Source organism: Epinephelus fuscoguttatus, linkage group LG15, assembly GCF_011397635.1.
Source record: "Epinephelus fuscoguttatus linkage group LG15, E.fuscoguttatus.final_Chr_v1".
Classification (NCBI taxonomy): domain Eukaryota; kingdom Metazoa; phylum Chordata; class Actinopteri; order Perciformes; family Serranidae; genus Epinephelus; species Epinephelus fuscoguttatus.
Window position 1 is genome coordinate 39,360,501 of NC_064766.1, and position 24,438 is coordinate 39,384,938.

At 42.2% G+C, this 24,438-nt stretch overlaps 2 protein-coding genes across 3 annotated transcripts in view; one reads left to right on the plus strand and one right to left on the minus strand.

The window, feature by feature from the left end:
• The window catches only part of efr3a (EFR3 homolog A (S. cerevisiae)), a 578,128-nt gene that overhangs the window by 156,042 nt on the left and 397,648 nt on the right, over positions 1-24,438 (plus strand). The window lies entirely within an intron of this gene.
• Positions 1-24,438, minus strand: part of adcy8 (adenylate cyclase 8 (brain)) — a 149,037-nt gene that overhangs the window by 85,195 nt on the left and 39,404 nt on the right. For both annotated transcript variants that reach the window (XM_049598475.1, XM_049598476.1), the window contains exon 2: positions 9,120-9,269. In XM_049598475.1, coding sequence (XP_049454432.1) covers positions 9,120-9,269 — 150 coding nt within the window. The remainder of the gene's footprint in view (positions 1-9,119; positions 9,270-24,438) is intronic.

Consider the following 24,438-nt stretch of genomic DNA (forward strand, 5'->3'; position numbering starts at 1 on the left):
TAGCATTTAGACTCAATGACAATTTATTTACCCACTCATGAACACAACACAAGGGGGAAACAACTTTTAAAGGGTAAGAAACGGAAACTGAAATGTGCACGTTTTAGTGTAACCTGTAAAGGTCAACAGACTTGGAATGAGGTTGACAGCACTATAAAAGAGTCAGCATCTCTCTTTATTTTTAAAAAGAGATTCAAACAACAGTTGCTATTAAAATATGTTAAATTCCAAACCCTGTATGACTGAGGGTTTAAATTATGAAAACCTCTCACTTGTATGTATGCTTGAGTCCTTGTACTTTATTTTCATGTACCAATACCTGATGTGTTGTATTGTATTGAAATTCTGTGCTCTTAGTATGTATGGAATAATCTTAGGATGCTTGGGGTTAGGTTAGAATTAGGTAGAAATAGGAAATTGTTTTGTTATGTTATTTGATGTCTGGGCCCCTGTTTACAAGCTACGGATAGCTACGGGGGAGACCCATTTTACAAAAATGTATCTTGCTGGAAATTATGAATTGTATTTCTATTTTAAATGATTTGATTTGTAAAAGAAATACCTTATATAACTTATATATGTTTAAAATAACAAAATGGCTGATAGCTTTAGTTGTAGTTGTTGTTGCTTAGTTTGTTTTTGTTGATATTTAATCCCCCTTTTGTGCCAGGGAAACAAAGAAATATACAGAATATATATATATATATATATATATATATATATATATATATATATAGTTCCCTCTCTAATATATATTTTATAGTGTTGTGAAAACATTGATAAATTTCTCCTTCATACAACTGATTTGAACAAGAGAATAAAGTCAAAGTTCACTGTACAACAGTCATTTTTACTGAATAGAGCCTGAATGCATCATAATGTAACTGAATAAAAACCTCCCTTGGCTGTTAGCTTCAGCCACCAGCTGCTAACAGCTAGCGTTACCTAGCTGTCCTTCTGCCCATGTCAACACAGATTTATTGTTCAATGTAACGTTATCAGGGAAACAATAGGGTGCATCCCCTGATGCATCAGCAGTGAGTTTACTGTCCTTCTTCATCCCAAAGACATATCGGAGAAGATCTTTGTTCATCCCAAACATGGTTTTATTGTCCCCAGGATGACAGGACGCCAAGTTAGTACCAAGCCCTGCTCTTTAGCCTGCATAACACTAATGTCCCAAAACAAAAAAAAAAAAAACATTGGCTGCTGCCATCTGTCAATGTCATCTTATTTGCAGATGGGCCAATAGCAGTCAACTTAGCAAATATCAGCTGATACCAAAAGTTAGCCAAGAAATCGGTTCATTTCTATTAAAAAATGTTCATGGTGTTTCTGGAGTGGATGCTGCAGATGAAAAAGAAAGTTGGCATTAAGAGGAAAGACTGTAGATAAATTAAGACTTGAAAGCACTCCTGGGGGCGGGGGACATGCGGCGAGCTCACCTGCAGGCATATGCACACATCAACACATTGCATTTGTGTAAATATTTCCACTTCCTGAGGTGGGGGGGACAAAAGTCTTGCACTCCAGCTTTGACCTAAAGTTAACCTTGCCCTAACCCAAGTCTTCACCCTAAAATGTACTGATGTACATCATGAGAACTTGTATTTGTCACTAAAAGGAAGGAGAGTCCCCACATGTCACTGTGTACACTGATGTCCCCACAACGTCTGTAATACATGTTTACACGCACATACAGATACACACACACACACACACACACACACACACACACACACCACAGGGAACCAGACTGAACTGCTGCTAGCTCAAATCTGGAAAGTCTTATTAGAAAAACACTGCTGCTTCAGGTCGTAATTGACATAATGCAGCAGTAGTTATCTAAATGTCTAATCTGAAACAATATCTCTGATTGGTTTAACGGTCCTGTCCGCTCTGATTCCAGTCTGATCTCTGTTGTAAGAGAAAAGTCCTGATTTTTATTCGATATGACAACCTGACAGCGCTGACTGAACCAGGTTACTCTTTGTTACTGTCTACTGCTTGTTTTGATAAATAAGTTTTGATCTGATTCCGTCACAGACAGCATTTACATAACTCACTCATACACAAAACCAAAATGGCAAAGAAAAAAAATATAGAATAAAATTTAAAATCACTGCCAAAAATAAACCTTCATGTTGTTGTAGCCAAAAATACCCAGCATCCATGATGATCTGACACTTTGATTTCAATATTCCTACACTGTAAATATTCTATGAAATGATGGAATTAAATTCTGTCTATGTAACAATAAATGTGAAAGTGTCGCAGTGGTGTTTACTCGCAGCTGCAGCTTGTGACACTGTGATTTGAGGACCTGAAGCTGATTGGACAGCTCCTCTTTGGACGTCAGCTGAGTGTGTAAACTGTGTTGGAGGAGAGCAGGTGTGTTTTCAGCACTCGCCGCTTTCGGCTCGGCTCTGCTGTGTTGTGTTGACCTGGTATCTGTGCTGGAAAGCGAAGCGCTGCATCCCTAAATTAAAGTCTAGACAGACAAACATTCCAGCGGAGCGTTGCTAATGCCGCGGCTGCTGCATCGCAACCAAACGCTCCGGGGGCTGGTGGTGGAGGTTCACTGCAAGAAATGTTGTGTTTACAGAGTCGTCTTGAATTTGCACTGAAAATTTGAGTCTCTGAGGAGCTGTGATGTTTCTGTGCTGCAGCCCAGAGAGTCACCTGTCAGTCAAACTGGAGCTGTGTTTACATGATTCCTCTAATAATCATATTTGGATCTTTGCACAGAAATGTCTTGTTTACTGAATTAAGGGACATTTTAGGGACTCAAGTTTAAATAGTTTATTAGATTTTTAAGGGATCATGCTTATATTAATCTTGTAACTTATACCCACTCATGCTTTCATTACCAGCTGTTTAAACTATTGCAATTCCCTTTTCACAGAACTACCCAAAAAGTCAATAAAAACACGTTCCACCGAGCAGCACCGCTTTGTACAGTTCATTGTGCTTTTTTCCGTTCCTACTGTGAAAAGTTGTGGATGGTACCAATAGAACCGTTCCTTAGCGTCCCCCCTCTGTTGGGGTACCTAGCACACAGATGTGGTACTAAAAGGTGGAGCTGTGAACACTGCAGTCTGATTGGTCAGTAGAGGACGGTCACTGTGCTCAGGGCTGAGTTGTGTCTGGTTTTGAGGCTCATGTAACCACTGTTCATACTGTGGAGAGTTTTATTAGTAAACTGTAACTATAAAATGAAAGGATGTTTTGCTGCCTCTCACAGCAGCTGGAGTCTGAGAAAAAATAACTTCATTCACTGGGCCGACTGCCGGCGACTTTTAAGGTGGAAAAAACTTAACTTGTAATGTTAACTTGTAATGTTACTCAATGCATGAGTTGATGACGTGAATCCATCAGCACACCTTAAATTTCACTGTGACAACTTTGACATCACTTTAGTTTTTATATGACTTTTAGTAATGAGTGGATCTTCAAGCGTTTATATACAGGACTGCATACATCCCACTCCTCACACAAAGAAAAAAAAACATTGTGGAGCATCTTTCCTGTGGGCTACAGCAGCACTAAACCCCTGAGCTTGCCTGAGAAGGACTAAATGCACAAAGCTGCCATTTTTAAATATCCCATGGAGAGAGACTCTCACTGCAGCCTGTTCTATTTTCTTCTGAAAATGTGGGCGTGCAGCCTCGTTCTGTGGACGATAAACCAGGTGCAGACTTCCATCTGTGTCACCGCTGATGAGGAAATACAGCGAGTGTTGGACGGAGCAGTGAGTGACAACAACACCACCCACATTTAAGAGGACTGTCTGAACGCACCGAGGGTCTAGGTACCATGTCTGAAGGGTTACTGCTGGTTCCAAAGGTGCTTTACAACTGTAATGGCCATTGGAGATTTGCGAAATCCTATATATCAATTTAATATAAACCATAATAGTGAGAATATTCATTATTTGAGGTCAAAATGAGAATTTGTTGGTCTTTGCCGGGGCTTTTAAGTGAATGATATCTTCTTATATTTGCCTGAGTGCCTGAATTGCCTTCCTGTTAATCCTGTTTTTTTTTTTTCCCAAAAGCACCCAACATGCTTCTTTTAATCTACGTTTGATCATATAGAGCAAGCAGTCATCTCTCTAACCTCACATTTAATCAATATTTAAAGAGTGAACTGACCTCATTTGAACTCACTGTCTCTCAAGACAAGTCAAACTGCATCTCATCTCACATGGGAGTTTGTGTTTATTCTTTAATAGATTCACACACAGCAGTGACAGACTGGCTCAGGTGGACATTTTTTGCAGTGTGGACAGTTAACGGCGGCTGCAGTGTGTGTTTGCTCCACTGGACACAGTCTCTGGTTTGGACAGCTGAGAGCCAGCGGACTCAGTGTCAGATTAGCTTTGGAAGTCATTAGCGCAGCTTGATTTTAGCCGAGAGCTGAAGCCCTGCAGCAGCTCGCTGACAACTTGTATCGTGTTTAAAGGATCACTAGAAAACACTTTGTTCCTTCGTCTTGCTTTTATTGTCACTTGTGGGGAGTTTTCAGCTGAATGTCACCAGTGGAACAGCTTTAAGCTCCAGATTAATGTCAGTGTGTAAAGTCGATCCATATTCATTAATCGTGCTTCTGCACTGACCCATAAAGGGTTTTTTCCAAAACAATAAAGATCAGTTTCTTTAAAGACTTAAATGGCACATAATTGCTGCCAAGAATGACTCTTTCATATTTACACTGTGGGCACAGAGCACTATTTTGTTGTTGCGAAGCAGAAGTTTGCATCGCCCTGGTTCCCTCATCAAAAAGCCAATGGGATTTTGTTGCTGATATTGGAGGCCTACAAGGTGACACAAGGAGAAATATGTTCTGAGATTTCCATGAATAGGATCTCAGAATCACCATCACCAATCATTTAAATAATTTTTAAATAGCCTTGCTGGATTATTATATGTTCATTCTGTCTATTTTCAAACACTCAGTGCTGATAATGGCCTTATTGTAAAGCACTTTGTGATTCATTTCTTGTATGAAAGGTGCTATATTAATGAAATGTGTTATTATTTTTTTCCCATTGGATTTTGGATTATTGCAGAAAATAAGCTCTGTGGCAAACACACATATATGACACGTTTTGATCAGCAAGGTAGTCCTCATGCATTAACAGCACTTTCATGATTTTTGAAGCCTAAATGCAATCACCAAAGGTAAAAAGCAAACATTAGGCTATAAGCTAACTATACTAAAGCCTTGTTCAGCATGATGATGTTTTGTATTAGCCACGTGTTAGCAACCACCTTTTTAAAGACACCGAAAGACTTCAAAATTAACAAGAGGGGTATTTACTGATGTATTTTATGTCGCAGAACACAACATGAAAGTCTCTGAAGTTTGTGTTGACCATAGACCGAAAACCCATTCAAAAACCCGCTGACTTCAAGACGAAGAGTGCTAAAATGCTAACTCATTTAATGGTTTTAGGACTCATTCCTGCACTGACGATGCTCTTAGAACTTAGGCTTTTATTGGCTACACTTCATAAAATGAGTCTAGGGATGTCAACTTTTAATCTGCTGAAAATATTTCAGATAATTTTTTCTACTCTCCAGTTTGCTGCACTGTACGTCACTTGTTATGCTGGGAGCTAGCTAGTGGCGCCGCTCACTCTACAGCAGGAAACTGCACTTCAAAATGAAAGACCGTAACCCACCAGCTGGAAACCAACATACTAGAATATGTTCTGTAAAACCCTGTTACTCTCTGTACACTAGTATTAGTCAGTCCTCTCTGTCCCATCTCTAACTGGTTCAGAACGCCGCTGCCAGGCTCCTCTCAACTACCTGGAGGACAGACCACATCACACCTGTTTTAGTCTCTCTGCACTGGCTGCCTGTAAAGTCCAGAACTGACTTTAATGTTCTCCTGTTTACTAAGCCCTGGTCTCAAAGGCCTCCTAACCCCATATTCTACCCCCAGCTCAGCTTCACCCTTAGCTCAGCGGACCTGGGGCCCCTGGCTGTCCCATGCTCTAGACTCAAGCTCAGGGGGAGATCGTGCCTTTGCTGTGTCTGCCCCCAAACTGTAGAACAGCATCACCCTCCCAATCAGATCTACCCCCTGCCACTGACTCCTTTAAGGCTCAAAATCTACTTTAATTCTTTGGCGTTTGAGCCCCCCTGATGTGGCTTTCTCTGACATGTGCCTGTGTGTGTCGTGTCCCTGAATGCTACCTCTCGTGTTTGAGTTTTTGGCAACTTACTCCTTTTGGTCAACGTGACTTGTTTTTAAATGTGCTTTATGAAGAAATTTGAGTTGAGAAAAAATTCCATATCAGTGCATATCAGAAAACGTGTACACTGATACTGGTATTTTTATGAGAGGCCGATATCAGCCGATAATATCTGCTGACCAATATATCAGTCAGACTTTACTAGTTACCCGGTTAATGGGTTAACGGAAAAACAACAGTATTTCGGAGTAAACACACAGAGTGTTTCTTGCGTGGACAGAAACATGGCTCTGTGTTCTTACAGCATGTTGACAGAAATACCAGGCCCTGATTGGTCCACATTAAAGTGGTCTGCTCGGGGCGGGGCCCCATCTCGCTCCATTACAACCATCCCAGAGGTTATCAGAGCCGAACCCTTCCAGGAAACACGACACGGTAAAAGCTTTCTGTGGCTTCTCAGAGCCCGACTGTCCACTCCACTGCGTAAACAAAGCTCTCTGTGTGTCGCTGTGTGTGTGTTCTGTGTGTTTGTGTGTATACTTCAGCGCTCATCTGACTCAGACTATGTGTATTCTTTCTATTTGTGTGTGTGTGTGTGTTGCCTTGCTGGGCAGCATTTGCAGCTGTGTGTGTCTGTGTCCACTGCACTGATGCACGGTTCGCATGACAGCAGCGGATCGATGCAGCGTCCATGTTATTCTCGTCTCTGTGGGCTCATTAGCTAACATTCAGTCCTGTCAACAGAAATCCATCAATCGCTTTGCTTCTTTTATCAAAGTCTCTCTTCACACTGAGCTTCATCACTAAACAACAGGAAGGAAAAACTCGTGGTTCTGTTCTGTGACGCTGTGTTTTGGGCTGCTGTGATGCTCCAGTGGTTGTTGAAGGTCATAGAGGTCACTGAGCCTCATGCAGGAAGGGATATATAGACAAATTTCCTTATTTTTGTTTGTGCCCATGATTTGTTCTTATTTTCTAAGCAACCAGCAATTTCTGGGACTCTCCAGTGCTTTCTTATTTTTGCTCCTCGGTTAGGTAAGAGGACATTTTACACGTGGCTGAGAGCACTCTCGCCAAAATAAGACAAAGGGAAAAAAACAGATTGACCAATGCGACGAAACATAAATTATAAAGTAACCAGCAAACTATAAATATGAAGACATAAACAGTCAACTTATGCACTTTCATTGAGCAATAAATACCCAGTCATCACACACACAAACAAGACTACAAGTCCATAAGGATGGGTACGGAAACCCAGAATGAAACAGGCCCTGGGGCTGAATCATTAAAGACTGTTGTATTGATAAGCTACGACGGTTCTGCGATCAATATTGGAGAAATTCAGGAGATATATTTCTTGTTCGTTTAGGTGACATAAATGTGATTTTGTACAGTTTTTATCCTACGAACTCTGTTTCTAATTTGTAATAAGATTAAGATGTTCGTCACTGAGGCATTTTCACTGGTCAGTTCAGAGGAGAGCTCTCTGTGTCGGAGCCTCACAGCAGGCTGCATGTGCGAGGGGCGTGGCCAGCTCTGCCACTCTGTGTCACACACTTACACACACACACACACACACCCAGTGGCCCTGCTCTCAGTGACAATGGCGTGGTCATACTTCACAAGAGTTTGTGCTGTCACTGCTTGTTGCTACACGTTCAAAAACTCCTTTGTAATCTTTTGTAACATCTAGAGAAATCACATACATCATCAACATACAGGCAAATTGACAGGTCATGTTGATGTTAAGCTGATATATTGTTTACCATGCTCACTGTTTAGCGTCTTAGCAACATAATTTAGCTAATTAGCACCAAATACAAAATTTATTTTAAAAAATTAAACCATCCATCCATTTTCATCCACTTATCCAGGGCCTGGTTGCGGGGGCAGCACGCCGAGCAGAGCACCCCAGACGTCCCTCTCCCCAGCAACACTTTCCAGCTCCTCCTGGGGGACCCCAAGGTGTTCCCAGGCCAGACGAGATATGTAATCCCTCCAGTGTGTTCTGGGTCTGCCCCGGGGCCTCCTACCAGAGAGATGCCTGGAACACCTCTAACAGGAGGCACCCAGGAGGATCCTGATCAGATGTTGAACCACCTCAACTGACCCCTTGCAACATGGAGGAGCAGCGGCTCTACTCCGAGCTCCCTCTGGATGTCTGTGTACCTCGTCCTATCTCTAAGGCTGAGCCCAGACACCTTACAGGAGAAACCCATTTCGGCTGCTTGTATCCATTCTGTATCTCATTCTTTCGATCACTACCCAGAGCTCATGACCATAGGTGGGGGTTGGGACGTAGATGGACCAGTAAATTGAAAACTTCGCCCTCCAGCTCAGCTCCCTCTTCACCACGACGGTCGGTGCAACCCAAACCCCCCAAAATATTTAATTTGTGGAAAATCCACAGAGATGTCATCTGAGCTCTGCAGGTGCAGATTATGTGTGGGTCTGATTATCTGTATCAAAATGTTGTGCCAATCCATCCAGTGTAACCTGACACAGGAAAAGTCGACATTTATACCTACTGAAACCGTGACAGGTTCACCCAAATAGAGACTTTGATTATCTGTAACAAACATCATGACAATCCATCCAATAGTTGTGGCATATTTGACTCTGAGCCACAAATGTCAAACTCATGGTCCACAAACCATTAAAGTCATTAGGATTCATCCTCTGGGGACAACGAATGCCTGTACAAAATTTAATGGCAAACAAACTCATAGTAGTTGAGATATTTCAGACAGGACAGCAGCCACCATTGTATTCCCTGGGAAAAAAACACCTTTAACCCCCCAGTCAACGTAACAAAGTGCTTTTGGGCTCTGTTGTTTCCTGCATAAATACTGTGGCAGCTCTCGTCTCCAAACACAGTTTTGACCCTGTGTCGGCAGTGTTATTGTCTCACCTGTCTCTGGTTCTCTGTCTCGAGTCGCAGCCGAGCCTCGATGCAGCGCCGCGTCTCCAGGAAGGCCTGACGCTGAGCCCGGTCTGACAGGTAACTGATGAATATCCCCGCAGTGTTCATACACATGAACAGCACAGCCTGAGCTGCTACCTGAAACACACAGAGGCAGATGGACAGAGGGTGAGATCACAGCTCAGTGTCTGTATTTCCTTTGTTTGGTTCATTTCAGTTCACAAAGGCTGTTCACAGAAGCAGCGACTATAAACAAATATCTTGTCACTGAAAGGCAGCTCATAACACAGATCCAGTGACTTTACAAACAGCCGGCTTCCAGTCGTTGTCATCAAACAATACTGTATACACTTTGTATTGTTCGCCTGTGTTTGCGCTAAAGTGTCACTGTCACACTGTTGGAGGACGACTGAGACTTCCATTCTTTGTCCTTCGTATAATCCTGCTCTAAGTTTTGGATCAACGGTGTCCATAATTTGGGGGCTTTGGGTAATACCAACAGCAAATTGGCACCATTAGCAGTGTGCCAAATGAGCTATTAACAAAGCCTGTTTGTGTTGTATCCATGGATGGATACAACTATCACTGGATTACTGTGACACTGAAGCAAAATAAAAACATGATGATTGTCATACGGAGCATCTGAAAATTGCTGCAATCGGGTGTTATTTCCTTTAAAGTACCTTAATTGTCTCCATGAGCTGTGGCTCACAGTCACTGCTGCTACTGTTGATAAACGGCCCAAATCAGCCCAACTATAATAAAGAAGCAACTTCTAGACGTCCCATTGCAGGCTGTTCTCTGCACTGTTCATACGTATAACGACAAAGAGTCACGCACCAGAGTCTGTATATAAACCCGGTAATCAGGAAGGCTGCAATCCCAACCAACACAGTGATGGACTAAAGAAAGAAGTTGTATAAACAGTATAAGTCTGCGTAACGAGGCAGGTTGGGGTGGTGGATGGGTCAAACAAACACAGGGTTTTTCCTCAGGTAACTGGTGTTTCCCTCAGTGAACTTGTTGAGTCATTGTGAGGTATGTCGTCACCACGTTTTGTCTGCTAAACCTAACCGACATAACTTAAAGTTAAGTGCGTAACTTTATGTTAGGTACGTAATGTGATGACGCCCAACCATGTTTCTTTTTCTAAACCTAACCTATGTAGCTTTACGTTAATTAAGTAACTTTAGGTTAAGTAATGTGACAATGTGCAACCATGTTTTTTTCTAAACCTAACCTAGGAACCTTTATGTTAAGTAACATGACAACGCTTAACGATGTTTTTCAAACCTAGCCTACGTAAGGGTTGGGTCTGTTCTCGGTAATACAGATTCGGTTCAGTACTCCGTCTTGGACCGTTTTTTTTTTTTTTTTTTTGAGACTGATCAGACTGCATACTTGGGCGGACGTCTGCAAGCCCTGTACGCGCAAAGCACGACTGCGCAGACTCCACTCCGTGCACCAGTGTCACACAAAAGACTGCTCGGCATGTATTTTTCACATCGCGGGGATTTTTCACAGACATTTTTACAGGAAACTACAACGCGGAAGTGCGCTCGACTATGGAAGCCCCTACTGTAGCCTGGAGTTTGTTTAATAGTGACAGGGAGTCGATAATGACGGACAATTTAGTCTCAAAGAAATCAAAGAAAGTGCCACGATGGCAACACTTTGGCTTTGAGCCAGACGAAGGAGGCAACCCTTGTTTGCACTGATTGAGTAAGATGCAAAATTTATTTGTAAGGAATGAAAGAAACAACGTGTTACTGTCACTCTGTTGTCCTAAGGTCGTTTTTTATTTTAGTCAATTGCGCCCCCAAGTGGCGAAAATCCGATATTACCGACTTGATGTGTTTTTTCACAAAAACCGGACCGTTGTGTTTTTTCCTCATACCGACCCAACCCTAACCAACATAACTTTACATTAAGTGTGTAACGTAACGTTAAGTGCGTACTGTGCACATGAGCTCAGCCATGTTTCTTTTCCTAAACCTAACCTATGTTACTTTACATTAAGTGCGTAATTTAACATTAAGCATGTACTGTGCACATACGCTCAGCCATGTTTCTTTTCCTAAATCTAACCTACTTTACTTGCTGATACCTAACCCTATGTAACTTTAAGTTAAATACATAAGTTAACGTCAAGTACGCAACGTGGCAACCCCACTGGTGGGATGCTAATCTGTAAGATATCATATAAACCATTTTACGAGGATACGTTGCTCATTGGGGCTAAAAATGACGGGGACAACGCGTCAGTCCGACCACCCTATACAGTAGTTCAACTACCCATTAGTCCGACCATAGGGTCCTATTTTTTGAGATCCATTAGTCCGACCTTCCAATAATCCGACCATACTTGTGCCATTTTCCTGACCGCCGCCATTCCATCCTGTTAACATTAACCTGACGTTTGGTTTTGCATATTACCCAGAGGGTGTTTCGGGCCGTGTTGAAGGCTACTTAAAATAGCCCGTTTTATGTTCTTTTATAGCCCTTTTATTGTATTTTTGTTGTAGTTTAGCCTATCTTATTGTTGTGGTTGGGGCTGGGCTAGTTTTGTGTGCAACCGTAACCAAGAGTGTCATATCGTTTAGTGACTTCCCTCAATAGCTTGTCAACTTCTTATTGTTGTGGTTGGGGCTGGGCTAGTTTTGTGTGCAACCGTAACCAAGAGTGTCATATCGTTTAGTGACTTCCCTCAATAGCTTGAATTGTAGAGTCAACTTCATGGCTGTTTGCACGCGAAGCACTTGGTTCTGTAATGCCTCGCTGAGCTGTGCCTGTATAATGTAAAGCAGTTACGCCAGGCTATCTGGGAAAAACGTCTGAGCAAGGTATCCACTTTGACAAATGATACCTGGTCGGAATAGTGGCGGTCGGAAAAATGGCGCAAGTATGGTCGGATTATTGGGAGGTCGGACTAATAGATCTCAAAAAATAGAAACCTATGGTCAGACAACTGGGTAGTCGGACTAATGGGTAGGCGAACTATAGGATGGTCGGACTGACGCCACGCACACAAAAATAACGAACCAGTTCAGTTGTACGTCTTTCCATTTAATGTGTCTACACTTTCTTTTACTTGTTGATTCTATTACAGTTGTGGTATGGTCACTGTGGTTGTGGTGCTTTGAATACCACACTGAGTTGAGTGGCAGTAGCAGCATGGAAACCACCATCACTGAGAGCTGTGTGAACCGAGCATCTATCTTCTGATCTCGTGACTTTAAGATGTAAAGACTCCTTCAAATGAAACACAACACCCTGAGGCTATGTGACATGATGACATGGGACTTCATTTATGTTTGGAGTACGTAAGCGTCAGTCTGCCATCCACTGTAGCATGATCGCTGCATAAAGAGCCCTGTTTCATGTGTTCATAGATAAACTGATTCATTATCCACACATGACTTGTTAAACTTTGTTGGTCTTTTAAGGAAAACAGTTAGATACTGTATGATTAATATGCCCAGTACCAACAGTGACCTGGTTTGACTGTCTTCTAGGCCGGAGAGCCTGTCATGACTGATTGTCTTGTCCTAATTCACTTTTGAGGCATTTGACTAAACACATCAGTCTGATGTGGACATGAAATGAAGATGAAACTATTGAAGGGAAGTCCTGCAAACTGCTGGAGCGCCGCCGGGGTTAGTTTTCTGGCTCAAATCCCTGTTTTAATTCAGAGCATCTCCCTCTTTCACACATCTATATCTAATGACATATATTTCTGTTTACAGCGAGCAGAAGCAGCCTCCATGAGTTGTTCGACTAAGACATACTAAAGATCATGTGTCTCAATAATTCTGATTGCAGGGTGGGTTTTCTGCAGTGAATCAATAACGAGCGCAAAAATAACAAGAACAGAAGCTTTATTTTCCCAAGAGATCCCATTTACTTCTAAAATTTATCAAACAAAAACCCACACAGAGCCTGCAGTTATGTGGCGTATATCTTCGCTGCAATAAAACTGTGTCAAGATCACATAAAAAATGCATGTCAGAGGTGAGTGTGGCATCACTGATGGGCTTTCTTTCTACCATCATAACAAGTCAGTGAGCCAAGACGTCCGCTGAAAAGAGACGTCTGAAACCAGAGAAGACAGGAGAACAGAGCCAAAAGAATAAACCAGGTCACTGATCATCATCGAAGGAGTGAACACTGAAGCTGCACGGCTCCTCCATCACAGGTTTTAACCATTACTTCACACTGTTTTACCTGCAGGACACTGTGGGTAGAAAGTGCGACTGGAGTCGTGGTCATATGTTTGTGTGTTTCAGACGGGAAGAAAATCTTTGTGACATCAGTCAACATGTCACAGGAGTCACAGTCATTATGAAGCCAAAAGTTAAACTACCCCCAACTTTTAGTTTAGTCAGGCTTCACCGCAGAATCTAACCGCCACAGCCCACAAAGCTTGGATCGCTGACGCAGCTTTCCCTTAGACAGTGCATGGCGGCTCGCCACAGACCGCACTTCGACGCTGCTTGGTGTGTTTTCGACACAGGTCTTTGAAAATTGAATGCAATGATGATAATTCTTTAACTTTGTAGTTTTGAGTTAAACTTTCAGCTCCAGGGGCGTTGGTGGCTTAGTGGTAGAGCAGGCACCCCATGTACAAGGCTGTTGCTGCAGTGGCCCGGGTTCAACTCCAGCCTGTGGCCCTTTGCTGCATGTCACTCCCTCCCTCTCTCCCCCTTTCACACTTGTCTGTCCTATCCATTAAAGGCTAAAAAGCCCCAAAAATATCTTTAAAAAAAAAGAAAAAAAACAGTTAGCTCCAACAGTTAGCTTCAGCTCCAAACAGTTAATGATGATATTTTAGCAGGATTCATGAAGGTATTTCAAACGGCAGTTTATTGCACCGGTATTTCCAATTTTGGCTGAAGCAAATATTTTGGTATTAGCAGATGGTCAGTCCACATTTCTTCATTCGGATAGAAACGTTCAAAGATACAAAAAAATGTAACTGAAAAGTTGTGTTGAATAAAACTTCTTTTACCTGCCCTGCCGTTATGGCTGCTCAATTATGGAAAAAATCCTAATCACAATTATTTTGGTCAAAATTGAAATCACGATTATGCAGCGCACATGATGATTTGTACTGTTTACACGACGGCATGTCGTCAGATTAAAATTCGATTAATCAAGCAGACCTACCTGCTGTGGAAAAACACATGCAACAAAACTAACTTAAGCTGTGGATCAGCCCGCTGCCTTTGAATGTCATCACCCAAGAAAAGCCGCCGTCTGTTAAAGACACACATTCAAGCAGGTAGCCCTGTTGTAATGGAAATGGAAATACCTGCCACACTGGGCTGACAGCCAAAACCAAACCAAACCAAACCAAGCCAAGCCAAACCAAACCAAGCCAAGCCAAGCCAAGCCAAGCCAGCCCGTGACTGTTGAAAGGGGTATAAAAGCAACTCCTTTTACACAGTCATTTGACCCATTCTGGTGTTAAATGTTAATTAATTAAGCTTTAAAGTTGTTAAAATTATCGTGATTTGATATTTTTTACTTTCAGAGCTGCTACCAGTTAAGTGCTAATACTTCAGTGTCAAAACAAAAGCTGTATACCAACCAGGCAAAGCTGGCAGCTGCTCTGGGACACAAAGCACCAACAAAATATGTTTGCTCCAAGGCCACCAAATTTTTGGGAGCAGAAAAAGGGAACCATGTAACTCCTATCTAGCTGATTTATGTTATTGCAAGCTGTCAGTGGAAGATCGTTTCGATAAATCACAGTTTGTTATCATAAGTCCATAAAATAAAACACTAATGCCCGAATAACAGCATCTATTTATAAGGTTATGCTTTAACTGAATACAGTTTGATTTTAAAATTGGACTGAGATATGTGAGTATATATATTCAAGTTTTGTTCAACATAGCATTGTTTTATCTTTGAGACAGAGGAGCAGACAATAAAGCAATTAGGTAGAAGTATTTCATAGTTTCAAGTAATTTAAAGGTGCAAATTATTCAACAGAGGAAACAAAATAAGTATACTGAGGACACAAATGATCAGTTTAAGGTGTGATTTGTAACCTGAATGCACTAATGACTGATTGGAGCTTTACTTTATCTGCTGTTAACATCCTCTGTAGGTTTGTAATTTACTGGTAATGTTTCCCCGAGCAGACGACGCAAGAAGCAGCTTCCCAACGTACAAAAGAAAACACAGTGGTGACTCAGAGAAACACGGCTGCCCTCCTTCATTCTCTGAAAGATGACTGTATAAAGACGGGAGGTTTTCATCAGCCGTGATCCTCTAAAGTGAGGAGCAGTTCGGCCCAATAAACCACCAGAAAGCTCAGCTGATGTAACACTCTGCAACATGACCGTCCTCCTCAGCTGCACGGGGGATTTCACCACCCCCACCACCTCATCCACCCCCACCAGCCCGCCTTTCTCCTGCCTGCCGGAGCTTTACATGACGCAAGTGTTAAAACAGGTTGGCCAAGAGTTCAACATGGCGTACAAATGAAAGCCCTCCCCTGCGTCACACACAGAGTCTTCACACTAGCTGAAGATTAGTTTAGCAGAATGAAAGAGTGTTTATCTATGTGTTTATCAGTGTGTGTGTGTGTGTGTGTGTGTGTGTGTGTGCTGGGAGTAATTATAGTCACAGACAGGTCTGGACAGGTCCTGAGCATCTGCTACCATCTCTAGTGTCTCCCTGTCTCTATCAAAAGGTCACTGCAAATGCTTTTTATTGCCCCACACAATGAGCAGACTGTACTGAACCTGCAGGTGGCTGATAAGGCCGTCGATCAATAAGTCATGATTACTTGCCCGGGAGAGGAGCTTTCTGGCTTTTAAAACATGTCTTCTGACAAGTCAAAGGAAAGATGGAATACCAGCTGGGCAACGTGGGTAACAGCTGGACAGCTGGACTCATCCCATGTAACCTTGAACTCTTGAAAATTTGTTTTTCTCGCATGCCTCCACAGTAAACGAAGAATCCAAAAACGGAGAAAATTTTGATGAACTGAGGTAAAGTGGGACCACATGTCACATCACACAGCTCATGCAGTATAGTCCACGTCTCATTTATCCAGTCCTTTGTTCAATACTTCTCAAACTAGGGCTGCCCCTTGACTAAGAATTCTCCTAGTCGACCAACAGCATGACATGGACATGAACCTTCATTAATATAGGCCTATATTTTATCTCCAAGTGCACGTCACACACTGAGCGAGCCGCCTGTTAATGACGCTGTGGGCTAATGGGCATGTAGCTACTTCCATGTTTCAGATGATACGTCATGTTTGTAGTCGACCAATGAAGATGAGTTTACATATCACCTTGGGTTCGTCCTTCACCTTCTCAAAATGATCCCACACTTTGGATTTCCTGCCCGACATGTTATTAACTAGCCTGTGGAATAACTGCAGGTACCAGCCCTGGAGATTAACCTGACTCCTGTCTGACTGCTGAGCGTGGACACTTCCTGTGTCTGTCCCTTCAGATTAAAGTCCCATATGGTCCAGTCATATAGGTTTGGATTTATTTTGATGAGGTGCAGCTCCTGATAGAGTTTCATATTTGGCTGTCTCTGCAACTAAGCAACCAATGAAATCTTGCCGACTAATGGCCTTTCTGGTCGACTGACATCTGGTCGACTATTAGGGGGCAGCCTATCCCAACCCCTGTGTTTTAAGGAGAACCTCCCTATACAAAACTACCCTGGACATCCAGAGTTCTTGCGAGAGCACAATCTGAATTTGCTCAGCGAGTCACTCATTACTCATCATTACCCATGCTGTTGGAGCCGAGTTGCACCAATCACATCGGTGTATCTGATATAGGCGGGCCAGAGGCGAGCTGAACAGATGACGACAGCGCTGTGACGACGAAGTCCGGAATCAGTCTGTAAACATTGCAAGATGGCTACGGATGAACACCAGCTGTTTGAAACAGCTTTGGCCGCTACAATGAACGAGTTAGACTTGGCTTTTTCTCTAAAAGAGGAACAGAAGACAGCGCTCGAGTCTTTCCTTTGCAAGAAGGACGTTTTTGCTGTTTTGCCGACCGGATACGTCTAATCTACCAGTTAGCTCGCTGGTAGCTGAGCGTATACGTCACCCCGTGTATTGTTCTGATTGGTCGTAGTGTTATCCAATTGCGTGCAGTGATATTTACAAATGCATGCTTGGTGCCGCCCCTCGAGTTGGGCCATTTGCATTACTCATAGCCAGACCCTAAATTTTTCTAGATTTGGGTCTGGATTTCCAGGCTACTACAACACACCTCTGCGTACAAGTAGAGCACCTGGATAAGTGTTTGCATTTGACATCTGGCCGTGCATTATCCTGCAGGTGTTGTGGGAGAGTTTGTAAACAGGTTTTGATATAGTTTTGCTGTTATTAAACGCAGCCCCCTTTTACTCCAATTCATCAAGTTTTTTCTCCGTTTTTGGATTCTTCGTTCACCATGAAGGCATCCAGGAAAAACAAGTTTTATTTGCAAATGCAGCACAACACAGGGCGAGTAATAGATACACCAATGATCATTTGTGGGTGAAGTATTCCTTTAAGGTCCACTGTGGGTGGGACAATACTGGGAATGACCTTACATCACTGTTTGTGCAAATACAAACAACACAGTGTTGAGTGCTGAAAGGTGCAACGGAATTAAACTAAGACGTCTAATCAGTCAGGATGGATCGTGAGTGTGAAGAGGTAGGTACTTAAAAATACACTACATATCCAAAAAGTATGTGAACACCTGAATATTACATTGGTCACATTGAAACAGGAAAAGGCCCGCCCCCAAACACAAAGTTGGAAGCACACTGTTGTTTTCAATACAGTTATAGCATTAAGAGTTTCCTTTATAGGAACCAAGTGCACGGGAGTGTGTGTGCAGGGGTGTCTGCTCTGACGCAAACACATTATGCATCCATCCACCGACATGGCCGTGAAAACACAAAAATATTCCACTACTTCCTGTATTAATCGTACACTGCAGATTTATTTAGCACAAGCAATGTTTCCCAGGCAGACTGAGCTGTTCAGCTGACAAACACACTGTTGGTGACTCAGTGCATTTCAGCTTCAGAGCTTAAAAAACAACCTGTTTTCCAAAAATAAATAAATGTCAAGGCAGGTTTATTGTTCCAGGATTTAGTGTGGAGATGTTTTCCCCCTTTATGTCACGTTCCTCGTGGATTTCTGCTCTCGTCAGTGAAAAGGTGTCTATCAAACCTAACACAGAGGTGTGTATTTAAATGTGTCTTATGGCTCACTCCAGAGTTAGAGGAGCATGATTAGCATGAGGCAATCAAAGTGATGGTGATTTAATAACTTTGAGCCTGTTTCCTTGCTCCCTGCCTACTCTCTCTGTTTTCCATTTTTTAGAAAGAGAAAGTGCTCTCGCTCTCACACTCGAGGCACAATTGTGTCACAGCTGATAAAAACCTCAAACAGACAGTTCAGTGTCCTCTGTCGCAGAGAGAAAAGCTCTGAAGTGCTCCGCTGCTGTTTGCCTCAGCAGCAAAATTGCTGCACTAAGAGCAACATTTCAAGAGGAGAGCATTGAACATGAAGAGGGGATTTTCTGATTTCTGGTGCTCTCGACAGCTCGTTGCTTTGTGGAGAGCAAGTTGACATTTTATAAGGGGGCTTTCCCCGGCTGCCCGCAGGCCTCTCCACCGCTCTAGATCGGTGTTGGTGTTACTGGAGCGGAGAGTCTGGTGGTAAGAGCTGTCATCAATTCTCAAATATTTGTGAGAGATTCAGGACTTCATTTGAAACAGATATTTGGTTCTGCTGAGCAGAGTGTGACACATCGTACTGCAGCTGGCAGCATTTTACGTTTCTGCAAATTACAGTATGTTACATTTGTATGTTTCATTTACATCAACATTTCTCAGTTAACATAATTCTGATTACATGTTTAGGAGCTGTCTATGTCATTGGAAGGTGGAGGGGATGGTGGATGGCGTGATGCCTTGATGATACAGCTGCAGACCACTGTTTTAGACCAACACCCAACAAACCAGTTGTTTGTTAGCAAAACATCTGCAACCTCTTCAGCCATGAAGACCAGGTATTTTAAGCCACAACATGATCTTTACTAACCACAAGAAATGCAAAGTTTTAACATATCTGCTACATATGACCAGCACAAATTAGGGATGCACGATATTCGGTATTTTGCTGATATCCGATATGCCGATATATAACCTCTTATTTGGCCGATAGCTGATACCGATATCGATATGTCCACCCGACCTAATTTCAGTGATCATCAATTCTCTTCTGTAGTGGAATTAACATCATATGATACATGCATTATTGTTTTAGTTACAGCCCACCAGCAGATGGAGACATGAAATACTTTTCAGTGCATGTAATATTAATTTATTGTGCAAAATAAAAAGCATGTTGGCCGATTCTGATACTTAATTTTAAAGCCATTATCGGCCGATACCGATGACACACCAAAACTGCATTCCCAGCACAAGTAATAAATAGGTATGCTTTACAGAAATGTTAAATGCCAGTATTTTTTCTGGAAGTTTCTGGCTATTATTTAATTTTTTAAGCAATGCTAATACAATACTTGAGTTTCTGCACAAACACACAAAACAATACATCTACAAGTGACCCACCCTCTGCCCTCACAGATGAACAATAGGGAAAAAAAGGCAAAGAACAACAAAACAAAATGAAAAATGCTCTTATAAGTGGTACGACCAGCAGAATGTTCAGCATCAACAACAGAATGAATGTCTACAAAATGAGATATAAATATACATATAGTATGAGCAGACATATGTTGTTTGTATAAACCATTATTAACAAGTAAATATACATACATGTAAGCACTTTAGGCCAGTGGTTCCCAACTGGTGGGTTGTGGTCCAAAAGTTGCAATTCCATTCAGAATGGACCTGCGACCTACTTTTGGAATTTTGGACTTTTGGATGCCCAAACATGCCAAGTTCGTAAAAAAAAAAAAAAAAAAAGACACCTTATTTTGAAGTACAGTTAACTCGTGGTACAAAGCTTTTATTTTGGAGTTTCGTTTCCTGCTGTAGAGTTAGTGACTTAACATTCTCGGAACCCATCGGCTATATTCAGCGTCTGACTTCCAGCAGACCCAGAAACAGCTGATAGCAGGAATTAGCGAGCAGCTAGTAGCAAGAGGGAAACACAAACCTGACAGACACTGTAAAGATGAGCAACTGGGGAGACAAGGAATTGCGCGCCCTCCTTGTCCTCGCAAACGAAGAGGCCATTAACCGTCAGATGACGGGGACGGTGAAGAACGGGCCGACTTATGAGAGAATCGCCGAAGGACTGACCAGCCGTGGCTTCCCTCCCACGTCACTGTTTACATCACACGCTGAGCTACACGTTTTGTTACTTGCTCACGCCCCCCATTGCCCCGAAAAAGGTGCATTCTGTATAAACAAAAGTAGGTAGGCGGCATTTTGCTGCACTCCCCGAGTTTGTTTTTATACTGCCAATGCTGAAAGAAGACTGATTGGGCTTTCCTGCAAATTTGCACAACTCCTGTTTAAAAAGGGCTGCTGCTTCAGGCTATTCTTGATAAATAGGACATGAATGGTTGCCATATTTTATCAAAAATTACAGAACTGAGAGACACGCTGTATCTGGCAATCTCCATGTCTAACATGTTCAGTCTCTTTGATCAATGTACCCAGGGAGACAAGGTCCAGGTTAAAAAATGCAGAAGTTATCCTTTAAATTAATAATAAAATATCTTTTTACAAATTTTTCACATCACCAAGAATATGGTATCGCAAAAACAACATATCGTGATATCATTTGAGGGCCATGTCCACCACCCTATTTCAAAGATTTGTTTACTACAGTTCTATCTGTAGCAGAGAAACTTCTCATTCATGTATGTGAATGTGCTTCAGATTATCACAATTAACATCATAGCAGGCTGGGTCTTTAAAGGTTTCATTTAGTAAAACTGTTTTAATGTCTCCTGACGATGGTGGAGATGAACTAATTAATTAATTAATTCAGTGGAGGCGGCCCGCCTCTGCTTAAAGAAACTGCTGCAGGAAACCCTGCATGCTGTTGCCATGAAGAAAAGAAATCTCTTGGAATGTGTTTCAAATGCAAAACTGAATATGTGTAGGAGTATTTTTCCTTTAAGCCACACACACACACACACACACACACACACACACACACACACACACACACACACACACACACACACACACACAGTGAGCCATCTCTCTCACAGCCTTCTCCCCTGAGGCTCTTCACTGTATCTTACAGAGCTGAGGAGCCTCCCAGTGCATTACGGTGTGTTACTGTGAATCTCTCCCAGGACGCCATCAGCACTGATTCAATTTCTAAGTCGCCCCCTGAAGGCCTCTGCTCCTCCCACGGAGACCAAAATCAAAACCCCGTAAGCTGCAGCAGCTGCGGTAACTGTGACGGCGTCCATGTTGCTTTGGAAAAGAGCAGCGCCGGCTCGCCATAAAGGGCATCAGCATGGAGACTGCCGGTGCACTCATTACAGGAAAATGCCAGTGATGTGGATGTTTTTAACAAGGCCTCATTAAGAGCAGCGGGCCAGGAAGAGGCACAGCTTACAAACAGCTACACGGAAAATAATGAGGTAAGGTTAATAATAGTAATAATTATCATAATGTTTTCAATTTGATTCAAGGGTGAGTAGTAGCATACAGTGTGACATGGAAAATAAACACACACGTTTCCACACTCCAGATCTAACAATGATTAAATAGATCATAGATTTAAGAGATGGAACATGGAGGGTTATTCTTGACTTTGGGAATATGAACTAAAGTTTCATGTGCTCGCTTTTTTCTTGAGTCTTCAACTCAGACGTGACCGAAGTTCTACACTAAAATCACAAGTAGTTCTTTGAACTGAGGACTTCAGTCCTACTTTCTAGAAGCGTCACATTGTCAGGGAAGAAAAGGAGGCCGCATCTACTCTTTTTGTTTAAATTACTTGTGTATAAAATACTGACATGTCTGTTTTGATTGTGTCACAGCATTTCATTTCAATTCTTAATTCCGCGACACTCCAAGCCAGTCAATGTTGGGGCCGTTTCCTGATGGTTTGTGTTACTGTTCACTGGTGCACAGAGTTCACTGGCGCTCTGCGTTACAACATAGGATTGTGGTGTTAATATGCTAACTGGCTAACTAGCATCACAACGATCTAACAGTTTCCCTTTTTGAATTTTTTGGCTGAGACACAGGTGACATGAGGTGATGCAGCAGTCGGCTTGTGGCACCGCTAGTTCTCTGATACCGCGCAGGTGTGTCTGGGCCTTTGGGCAGAATGCTCGATATAAACCAAAGTATATTTGGGAGGTTTTTTGATAAGCTTTACCAGAAAAAGTAAATGAACATTCGCATAATCAGAATGTTCCGTATTTATGTTGCGTTAACAATAGTGATCATATCAGGGCTATGGGATATTAAATCATCCATATTTTCATACTACATCTTAGCCTTCTTACCCTCAGGTGTGCATAAACTACAGGTTATAAACTTCTTTTTAAAATACAAAAATGTGAAATAATCCGTCATCTTATTGGCCGTGAGAAGTAGGTCTTTATCAGTTACGAGTTTCATCTGAAAAATATTTATATCGTGCATCCCTTTTAAGAAGAGCGTGGGAACTTCTCAGCAGGATAATTAGTGATTGTCACCCTTTGACGTGACAAAGTGATTTAGAAGGACAGCGAGATCAGACACCCACCCAGCATCAATATTTCAGAGCTATCAGTTACACAATGACAGGACTTGTATTACATCCATACACAAGACTTACATAGACAGAATTACACAGAATTACATATGTACCGCAGAAGAAAACATTGCTGCTCTTAAAAGCCATCCGGCCACCTCAGTTTAACCTGCTCTTAGTATCTGATAACAGCTGTATGAAAACATGTTCGAGGAGCAGCTGGCTCTGAGCAGCAGAGCTAAACGTCCTGCTGCCATCGCCAGTCTCTGCAGAAAACACTCCTCTGCCAAATGAAGGGATTTACTCCATGGCTCTGAGGTACAGAGGAGGACAGCGAATGATTAACTCGGGTTCACACGCTCTGTTTTCTGCAGACGACTAGATGAAGATATTCCACAGTCAACACAAGCCGTCAAAAGATATTGCATTTTAAATTTACCATGACACGGACGGCCTCCATTAATAATTCATAACTGAGTGGAAAAATCACTCTGATGTTTGCAGGCAGGCTTTGTAGAAAAACAGACTAAAGCTCTGTGTATTCTCTCAGTGGACCGACTGTCAGCATGTATTCCAGCTGTGGTCAGTGTCTCCATTTTAACTCCAGAGTGTTTTCTCATGTTTAGATTTCATATTTTTCAGAGACAACAACAAACTCCCACAAAGTTGATTAATGTGACTGTTCAAGAAAAAATCTTTGACAAGCATCTTCATTTGATTTATGTTAGCATGACACGGCTAAGGCTATACATGCTAATATCCATGCTATCAAAGAATAGCAATCTGGTTGAAATGATAATGGATTACATCCGACTGTTAACCACATGCCCATTCTGTGTTACTGGAACAAGCCTTATCTCAGCATCATAAATCTCTTCTATAACCCTGACAGGACCGGGATCTGTCACATGAAGAATGAGTGAGATCATAAATCTAACACCTCCTGCCAATACAAACTTCACACAGCGCTGGGTTTCAGTAATTAGCCCTATTAAAGAGGGATGTTCCAAGTCAGTCTACAGAATGAAGAGAGAGCCGATCAGTCTTTGAAAACCACCTGAAAAATGAAATACAACCCAGAACGACCTCCTTGTGCTCAGTTAAAAACACTTCCTAACACAGTGATGTCATTGAGTGAATGACTGAGCGACACAAATGACTGATAGTCAAGTCAAGCCAGAAGTTTCAATTAATAAAATCCACACTGACAGCATGTTACAGTAACCGTTCCCAGGTGACAAAAGTGTAAAGAGCTCCTGCCACATTCACATTTCAGTGCTTCATTATTGGTGCACATGAATAGAGGTTGTTTAGAGAGGACCAGATTGACACTCAACTGATATTATAGACGCTTCACTATACAAATATATAGTCACATTTTTATACTAGATTACCCAGCCTGGTCTCACAGAAATACGTGAAGTGACCACGACTTCCTAACACATTATTCCGTGGTGGTGTCACATATTGTGTTAAAATTATGTGCCGGCACTATAGAAACAATGCCGATGGAAATTCAATTAGGATCCTTTATTGTGGCTCGACGACGTCATTCAAAAGGTGGTGGTTAATGTA